Source organism: Pygoscelis adeliae, unplaced genomic scaffold (genome assembly GCF_000699105.1).
Source record: "Pygoscelis adeliae isolate BGI_AS28 unplaced genomic scaffold, ASM69910v1 Scaffold178, whole genome shotgun sequence".
Taxonomy (NCBI): Eukaryota; Metazoa; Chordata; class Aves; order Sphenisciformes; family Spheniscidae; genus Pygoscelis; species Pygoscelis adeliae.
In genome coordinates, this window is record NW_008825323.1 from 3,692,792 (window position 1) to 3,702,513 (window position 9,722).

Genomic DNA, 9,722 nt, shown 5'->3' on the forward strand with positions numbered 1-9,722 from the left:
CTGAGCATGACGTCCCATGGTATGGAATGTCCCTTTGGCCAGTTTGGCTGTGCCCCCTCCCAGCTCCTTGTGCACCTCCAGCCTTCTCAGTTGGTAGCGCATGGAAAACTAAAAAGTCCTTGGCTAGTGTAAGCACTGCTCGGCAACACCTAAAACATCGGTGTGTTATCAACATTGTTCTCACCCTAAATCCAAAGCACAGCACTGTACCAGCTACTAGGAAGGAAATTAACTCTATCCCTGCCGAAACCAGGACACTGTGGCATAATCTAGGCCTCAGCTCTGTTTGTTAGAGAAGATTTTCAGAGGTAAATGAGAGCAACAGGTGAGGTTTTATTTAATAAGCTTAAGTTTTCCATATTGAGATTACATCTTCTTTGCTTTGTGGTAATTTGTGCTTTAAGTCTACAATATAGAAGTAATTAATTGTTAAATGCAGCACTTAAGGGAATGCTTACAAGTGTGACTGCCTAGGCTAAATGTGTATATCAAACTTTGAGCCTTTAAAGCTGGTACTGCAGCACACAATATCTGTGAGCATGCCTATTTGAATATACAAATCTAGCATTATTTGTAATTTATTGGCTCCTACTTTTTAATTTCAAACTGATCTTACACTTCTTTATAACTAAATGGATTGACATCTGTAGAAACAAATGGAAAATTATTAGAAAATTGGTCTAATGTAGTGAATTCTTTTTATCAAGATGTCAAGATTTGTCATCCGCTGTCCTGGAGACCTTACCAGACTAAGTGTGTTGTTCTGTAGGCTCACACAACACCCGATCTTTTTGATACATATGGTTTACAGTTATCTATAGTTAATGAGACACTATGCCAATACTTCCATACTTACTCTAGAGTACAGTTCTAGAAGATTGTTCTGCAGTATCTCTCTCAAAAAAAGATATCAGCTGGTAAAGCACATACGTCTGGCTCCTAGCCTTACTTTCTAGCTGATTTTTATAGCTGTCTTTTAAATTGACTTAATACCTGTGGAAGCAGAGGGGAAGTATGGAGGAGGTAGCAGCACCATGTAACAGATTAGCAGCTGGTGTTTCCTGGACCACAAATTGAGAACTGTGAATTTATGCTAAGAAGTTTTAAATTAAATCTGTTTTTTAAAAAATTGTTTAATTCAGTTGCTGAAGTAATGTTAATTTCCTCTTATTTTTAGGTAACTTACGAAGCTATTAAAATACCCAAGTGGTCTTCTCTTTCAGAGATGCATCCAGTAGACTATTACTCATCTTACACCAAGAATTGCACAGGAGAGTTTACAAAGCAAGAAGTGAGAAATATTAGAGCGTTTTATTATGCTATGTGTGCGGAGACAGATGCCATGCTGGGTAGGTAATGTTTCATTATACGCTGGGTTTTCTGGTTCTGATTTTTTTTAAGAAAACGCTGATAGGGCTGGTCTTCTGGAAAAAAAGAAAAAGCACAATTCAGATCTGGGAGTAAGTCACATGGATGTTGCTTAATCAGTCTGTATGATAAATAACGGGATAGCTTTTAAGGTATTGCAAGGTGAATTCAGAGCACCCTGAAAAGTAATCAAAACCACCAGTCAGACACCCTGTAAAAGCCCAGTAACTGCAGCAAAGTGTTGCTTGACCCATGTACAAGAGGAACAAAATACTCTTTGATTAAGTGCTAACTGAAATAATGTAAAGGGGACAGACTGGCAAAGCAAAGCTGGAAGGAAAGATAAATTTTAGGGCATAAGCAGTTTCCTTAGAGATTGTTTTCAAATGCATAGACTGGATGACACCTACTATGCATAGACTAAACAGTAAGGTTACCTTTGAAGTCTCCCTTAGCAGCATATTATTGAAAGTTAAGAAGAAGAAAAAAAAAACTAATTAAGCATTCAGAATTCTTCCTAGTTTGCAGTAAGTTCTACATACATAAAAATTGTAATGCAAATTGGTCTTCATTTACAGTATTTTATTTCTTAATTTGAAAAGTCACCATGAAGGAACAGAAATTTCCTTGCATTCTAATATGAAATTAATGAATAAATAAGCTGATCTTTTTAGCACTGTTAGAATGATAAAGTAATTTAAAAGACACAGAATTACTCTTCCATGTTTTATGAAGTAAGAGATCAACGGGAGCCTGACAGGTTTAGGAAATGAAGGTATTGCAAAGTATCTGCACTGGGGTTTAATTTGGTAGTGTATTTTAAGTTTTTAACTAGTCTGTTTAAGCAAGAATCATCTTAGTGTTTTAACTTTAAAGATGTGTAAGTGCTTTGCTTCATTGCTGACTTCATTGATCTTGGCCCTGTCTTTGTTGCATAAATGTATGTGCAGAGGGCTCCTGCGGGGGTATAGGCAGGCACAGGAAGGACAGACTTCCACTGATTATGTGTAAGGTGGATACTGTCAAGAGTCCTTCACCCTAAATGTAGTGCAGGGCTTCTGCTGACCTATTTTACTGCTGTTGAAATAACTATTATTAGTTAGGCTAGAAATTAAAAGTGACGATAGCAAAAATGCAGCTTGTGCTGTGGTGCATCCTTGCCTTTTGCAATTTTTATCGTCGTTGTTCAGTGCCCTCCACACTTCATTGGGAGCCAGACTCCTGCAACTCATTGACGACTGTACGTTATTCTGGGCTGAATGCTTTGGGCTCTGCCTTCTGTGGCAGAGAGGGCAGTTTCCAGCCCTCCGTCTAAGATTCCTCGGGGTTTGCGTGCTGCTTTGCAGGTACAGAAGTTGGAAGGAATGTTCTGGAGGTATCCTTTTCAGTATCTTTTTCTTGTTGCAGGTGAGATTATTTCAGCTCTGAGAGATACTGGGCTTCTTAAAAAAACAATCGTTATATTCACTGCAGATCATGGAGAACTTGCTATGGAACACCGGCAGTTCTATAAAATGAGCATGTATGAAGGAAGTTCCCATGTTCCGCTTTTGGTTATGGGGCCAGGCATAAAAAAACAGCAACAAGTACCAAATGTGGTATCTCTCGTGGATATATATCCTACTATGCTTGGTGAGTTAAGTCATTTAAAATGAAACTTTTTTTTCCCAGTTACTACTATTATTATGCATTTGTATTATAGTCAGAATTATGTCTCCACTTTGTGAGGCAATGTAGTAACACAACAGGAAATAACAATTTATCTGTGGAACATACATATGGACTTAATAAAAAATGCAAAAAATTGATCTAAAAATTAAATAAAGGAGCTGATGATGTTCCTTATTACTGTTACTGTCATCAACACAATCACAGTGAATGATTATATATAGGATTATTTGTTCTTTATCACCTTTTTTTTAATAACAATCAGATGTGTTGTAGATATGAATAATCCTTGCTAGCCTTCATACCTAACATTTTACCATAGAAATTACAGTGTAAATGCATCCAGAGATTAGATTAAACCTGAAAGGGTGGCAGTTTCATTAGCTTATCAAACAATTGTCCTTTATGAAGGGTCATGCAGAAGAAACGAGATTAAGACTTTGTATAGGAAATGTACAATTGATATGGGCAAACATAATAAGATACAATAACGGATATCCATTCTTACCTTCTTGGGTATGGAAATATTCATTATGGGGCAGAGAATCAGATAAAAAGGACTGACATCAAATTACTTACAGATGGAAATTACTTTTAAGAGTGAATCTTTGAACAGTTACCTGTGATAAAGCATGCAAGAGATGAACCTCATTGGAACTAAACATTAGGTGAAGTCGCCGTTCTAGGCTTTATCTGGGATCTTTTAGGCTACCGATAAGAAAAATGTCCTTTTCAAAGCAGTCTGCAAAGCTCACTCTTTAAGAAGTGTCACGTGTACACTGCAATTGCCTGAAAGAACGTGGGGCAGTAGATAAAACTGTACTTCTATCAGTAAAAGCCAGTGAAAAATCCTTTTGTATATTGTTTTAAGTTGATTTTCTAAAAACAGAACAAAATATATTTATCTGCCTGTCTCTTCTCAAAACTTTTGAATCAATTATTCAGTTGAAAATAGGATATAATTGGGGTAGCTTTCTTCTCCAAATTCTGATATCAAATCTTTTATATATGTAAAGTAATCTGTATCATATGTGGTTCTTATGTAAGTTGTGGTATCATGTGTAAAGAGTTAAAAATATCTTTTTTTTTCTTCTTTGTGCCTTTTCCCAAATAACATAATTGGTCAGGTGGTTTAACATCCTTCCTTCTTCTTCTTTTTCTCCTTTTGTTTTTTCTTCCCAGAACTTTGTGTTTATAAGTTCTTTCCTTGTGTTCTGGCAGTTCCCCTTTCCTGTAATCTGAATGTCAAAAAGGGCACATACGTCAAGATGAATGGGAAAACATGAAGAATTATCTCTGTCATCTATTATCTCTTCAGGCTGCATGCTACTGCTGACTAGCGAGGAAACAGATTTCAGGTCTTTTTTTGTGATAGATGTAATCCCTTTGCATTGTCTCAGGGCAATAATCTCTCTTAAGACGCCATCCAAATGCTTTTGCACAATACTTCCTCCTTTACTGACTTTGAGATTAGGTGCACCCTGTAGTGAGTGTGGTACAGGTGTTTTGATTCCAGCAGAATCTGTGTGATATGGGTAATTCAGCCAGGAGTGCAACAGCTCTTCCGTTTTTTAACAGGATGTAGCATAAGCTTTCCTCCAGACAGCACTGACTTTGTTGGTCTGGATGGCAGTACCTTCGGATCTCTGTTGCAAAAGCAGGAGCTGCTGAAGGTGCCAGCCTGGAGCACTCTTTGCATGTGGAGAATTCAGTTATTGCAATTAATAGCATTACTGGTTTAGGATGACAGAAGAGGAAGGCCTATATCCCTTTTCATTTGTTCAAATGTATTCTGTATTTGTGCAAGTTTTTAGCCCACACACTGGAAGCCACTGGGTTTATATGTTACAGGTCTTCCTAGTGCTTAGTCAAATGCTGGCCTTTTTATTTACTAGAGGAAGAACTACAGATTAATGGCAGGTACATATGCTGTAGAAACAGAGGAGAAAAAGGAAGATACATGCTGATGAAGGAAAAAGTCACCTATGGGCAATCTGTATGCGCTGGGTATCACCACTTGGCGTAGAACAGAAGATAAAAGACTACCGCAGTGCTCTGTGAAATGGAAAGTGTTGACTTTTGAATGACTATATGTTATGTTCAGTAGGGTGATTAAAAATAGCACTACTGTCATACCCTGTTTTTAGGACATGCCGAAGTTCAGGTAACATCCCTGGGATTCTCAACTATGTTTTTCAGAATGTCTCTGAGAGATCTTTGCAGCCTCTTAATATTGACCTGGTCTTTGGGAGCTAGAGACACTTGTGATGTAAGTTGATACTGAGGAGCTTATTCAAGTTACAGCATCTTCTAGGGGCCATCTAATAGGCTATAGAGTCATCCAGTGTTTTCTGTATGTGCACTGTATTGTTACCACCTCTGATACCATCTTTATCTCCATCCCTATCAGAGAAGCAAGTGGCCCTTTTCCTCAGCTTCCCCACCAGTTATAGGTAATAACCATAATGGCCACCTTCTGTAAAGTGTTTTGCAATTCACTGATGAAGAATGCTAGATAGGAGCTTAGCACTGTTATCATCAAATAAATGAATGGTTAGACCATGTTGGATATGGAGCTTTTAGAGTCCTTTCATGCTGTGACAATCTCTTTCTCCTGCCTTATGTGGTCAGAGCAGAAGGGAAGGGTATAAAACTGTGATTAAAAAAAATAAAAAAGCACCACCCATCACTGGAGGCTATTGCGATTGGTTTTAACTGACATCTGTTAAAGATTGACTTAGACATAGCTGGTACTGCTTCTGATCAAGATGGTGGGCAGCCGACCTTGGAAAGTTCCTTAAGTTTTTTTTTATTATTTGTGTATTTTGGGGTTCCTGTGTTCTACAAGGAGAATAATTAGGAATGCCTGTTTTATTACTGAAACAGAATTACGTTCAGACACCTGTAGCATTATGTTAGGCTTTTATAATCACGGTAGCTACAGTAGCATTTTGACTTTCTTTATCTTTGCTTAGATATAGCAAGAATTCCTGTCCCACAGAACCTCAGTGGATATTCTCTTATACCGCTGCTATGTGGAAAGGCTGAAAATGAAGCGTCACCCAGAGGGCCTCGGCCCTCGTGGGTGTTGAGCGAGTTCCACGGATGCAACGTGAATTCTTCCATCTACATGCTTCGAACTGGCAAATGGAAATATATTGCATACTCAGATGGCCATTCAGTACTTCCACAACTCTTTGGTACGTTACAACTTGTATGTCCTAACTGACTCATTGATTTACTTAAATACAAATTGGCTCTTAACTGACTTTTCGTTTGTTCCAGACCTTACTGCCGATCCAGATGAGCTAACAAACGTTGCCATAAAATTCCCAGTAACTGTACGTTCTTTGGACAAAATACTCCGCTCTATAGTAAACTATCCAAAGGTTTCTTCTTCTGTTAAGGAGTATAACAAAAGACAGTTTATCAGTTGGAAACAAAGTTTGGGTCAGAATTACTCAAATGTTATTGCCAACCTTAGATGGCATCAGGACTGGTTAAAGGAACCAAAAAAATACGAGAATGCAATTGACAAGTGGCTTAGTCAAAGTAAGTAAATAAAAACAACCTATATTTAATACGACTGAGGATATGAAAACATTCTGCATTTGAAGTATTACGCTGTATTTCAAGTGTTAGAATTACTATCTTATATAAGCTATTGAAAGCAAAGATGCCCGAACAATTACCGCTTTGTGTTAGAAAGCCAAAAGCATTTTATATAACTAGGCAGCACAAAAAAATCTAGGTTTTTACATGTTACAATTCTATAACACTTAAGTATATATAGGAAGGATATTGCATATATGCAATACTTAGCTGGTTGCAAAAATGCAGAGTATTAAGAATTAAAACTCAACAGGACTTCCCATTTCTAAGGACTGACTAAAGCAAGGATTATAAAATTTAGTGTAGTGGGATACCAATTACAGTGGAGTGTGCTGGAGCCAACTTTCCATCAAATGCACATATCCATATGAAGGCTCATTTAGCAGGGAAAAGAATAAACAAACTGGTCACTTTCCAGAGGTCTGGACAGAACGCAGAACATTGTATGGAATATAGCAAAATAAAATTATGGTGAACTGGGTGTGTTTTGTGTGTGTGCTTTTTTTAATAACTGAACGTTTAAAGAAATTACTAGAAAATGTTTAAAGAAATTACTAGGGGAAACTGTATTTTGTCAGTTCTGTGGACAGTACTTTCTTTAAAGACACAAGTTTTTAAGATGTACTTCTTCGTAAGTGTTAGGCTTACAAAAGTGCAGTTTGTGATACTCTGTGAAATGGAAAAACAAATTGGAAAAACAAACTTCTTACTGTAATTCCTTGCAACAACTCCTTGTGTCACAGACTGTCCAAAGAAGCCCAGTGCACGGTGGCAGGTTTCCAGATAATGCAGGAAACCCCAGGAATGTGCCAGCTCGCAAAGCGGACCTAGAATATCAGGAGGTAGGGATGCTCCCTGGCAAGGTGATTCCGTGGCATGTGAGCCAACCAGTAGCAGGGTAAGTCAGTATGTCTAGTCTAGTACTTCTTTTTGTATCTGGTCTTCTTAAAATGCTTATTTAAAAAGAAAACACTGACTTGTTTGTTAAAAGCAAATCTTTGACTTTTGCAAGTTATTTAATATTTGTATGTGAGTGAACCTTTGTTCTGAAGAGTTAGAGAGATGGCAAAATCCCCTAATGCCTTCCTGCCGCCGTTTGCAATACGCGATCTACCTGTGTTGGTGTAGAACTGAGCTAATTTAAGTCCAAACCAGATACATTTAACAATGTGGTCATATTCAGTTACTCCGCCTTAGTTATGTTAATGCATCTGCATTATTGTAACACGAATCAAATGAGCTTTGCAGCATGCAAGGTTGGCCAGCTAACAAAGGAAAAAGCCCTGTTTTTCGGTGACACTGAATGAGTTACGTGGTATTAACATTGAAGAGACGTTGGAGAGTGAAAGGGAGAAGGCAGGCTGGAATGGCAACAGGTTCAAGCGTATTTATTAGATGTAGTCAGGTCAACACAGCCTCATGAGATTTACCTGAGACTACCAAGGGCAGTGGCCCGATCAGCTTCTGAACCTTTCTTTTATCTTCAAGTGTTTACAGAGGCAGGAGAGGTACCACCGTCCTGATGAACAAAACTGGGCATTATTTTTGTAAATACAAGGTCCTAGTGGTCACTGGAGGGGTAAGAGACTGCCACTGTGAATTTGCCAACAAATCATGAAAATAAATCATCTGCTGCCTTTGTCAGTATAACTAGCCTAGTCGGTAAGGAAAAAATCAGTGGGGAAATCCAGACTTTGAATGCACTTGGGCAATGGCCTATCTGATCTTACTTTAACCAAGCTGTGGAAATAAGAGTCTAGATAAAATTACTGTAAGTTAGGTTCACAACTGGCTAAAATCAAACTCAGTAGTAGATACCAAAAATTGAGAAGTGATCAAATAAGGTCTGCAAGAATTTGATGGAGTACTGTTTGGTAATTTTTTTAGTAAGTAATTTGAATGCAGGAGTAGGCACTTTTTTCTTATTAAACATGAGAAAATCCACCCTGGGAGAGCTATCAGCGCTTCTGAGGGTAGGCTAAAATTTAAAGTAGTCTTGAATAGCTGGAAAAATTATCTGAAATCAATCAGGTAAAATTCATCATGGATTAGTTAAAGGTCAAAATGGAAAGGGAAAAATACTAAAATGGTGAACAAACTGCCTAGGCTGCAGTTTTGTGGAAACAAAAGCCCCACACGCCTGGAGATTTTAGAGAATCAGAAGCAGAGTATGAATCAACAGCATGATGTGGTGACGAAGGAAAGGAGTGAGGTTCTAGGGTGATTAAAAGGAGTGTTGTATGTAAGACATGAGTCAGTTATTTTATTCTTCTTAACACTGGTGAATCCTCATGATATTGTCTCCATTTTGTGGCTTTCGTGTTTTAAGGAGGACATAAACAGATGAGAAGATTCAGAGGAAAATAATACAAGTAAGTGACTTGTGAATCTCATTAGGTTTGTTTTCAGCCATCGGAGAAACCTTGAAAAGTCCTCAACTATGAATAAGGCTCATGTAAGAGGATGGCAAATGCTGCCACTGAGAGCAGAAAAATGTCTTTGTTTTTCAGGCAGGGCTGTTCTGATGAGCTAATTGGAGAAAAAAAGAAAAGAACTTTTAAGTGGCTAAACATTAAAACAGCCTGTCAAGCTATCTAAACTGTCATTGGAATGTATTAGAAATAAGCTGAAAATACTTGTCAAGAATGTCCAAGGTACGTGTGATCCTGCAGCAGGTCAGGGAGCCAGAACAAATGCCCCGGGATGCTCTTGACAGCCCCCTTCTGCGCGCTGGGTGGGGATGTAGGCTTCACCGCCGTTCGTGTCTTACTGAACAAAGTTCAGTCCCGTTTGCACAGCACAGGTTCGGCTTTACCCACCTTTATAATAACCCTTTATCAGCAGCAGTAATTACAAGTAGACATCAATTGTTGAAATGAGGTTCTGTTAAAACATCACATGAGGTCACTGTTTTCAGAGCGATGTTGTCTTCTAAGAAAAGTCACCTTAAGCCTAACATCCTCGGAGGAAGCTTGTTGAGATTGAGATGCTACAGCTACCTGTCAGACAGCATCTGGTACCTTCACAAGTAACTGCAGTACGTGAGCACCCACCAAGCGGTGGTTTCGATACAA

General features: G+C 38.4%; 1 protein-coding gene across 1 annotated transcript in view; it reads left to right on the plus strand.

Moving 5' to 3' along the window:
* Positions 1 to 7,125, plus strand: part of ARSK (arylsulfatase family, member K) — a 20,060-nt gene extending 12,935 nt beyond the window's left edge. Inside the window, exons 5-8 of the mRNA XM_009330319.1 lie at positions 1,178 to 1,349; positions 2,776 to 3,000; positions 6,012 to 6,236; positions 6,322 to 7,125. Coding sequence (XP_009328594.1) covers positions 1,178 to 1,349; positions 2,776 to 3,000; positions 6,012 to 6,236; positions 6,322 to 6,596 — 897 coding nt within the window. The 3' untranslated portion in view covers positions 6,597 to 7,125. The remainder of the gene's footprint in view (positions 1 to 1,177; positions 1,350 to 2,775; positions 3,001 to 6,011; positions 6,237 to 6,321) is intronic.
* The last annotated feature ends 2,597 nt before the right edge of the window (positions 7,126 to 9,722 follow it).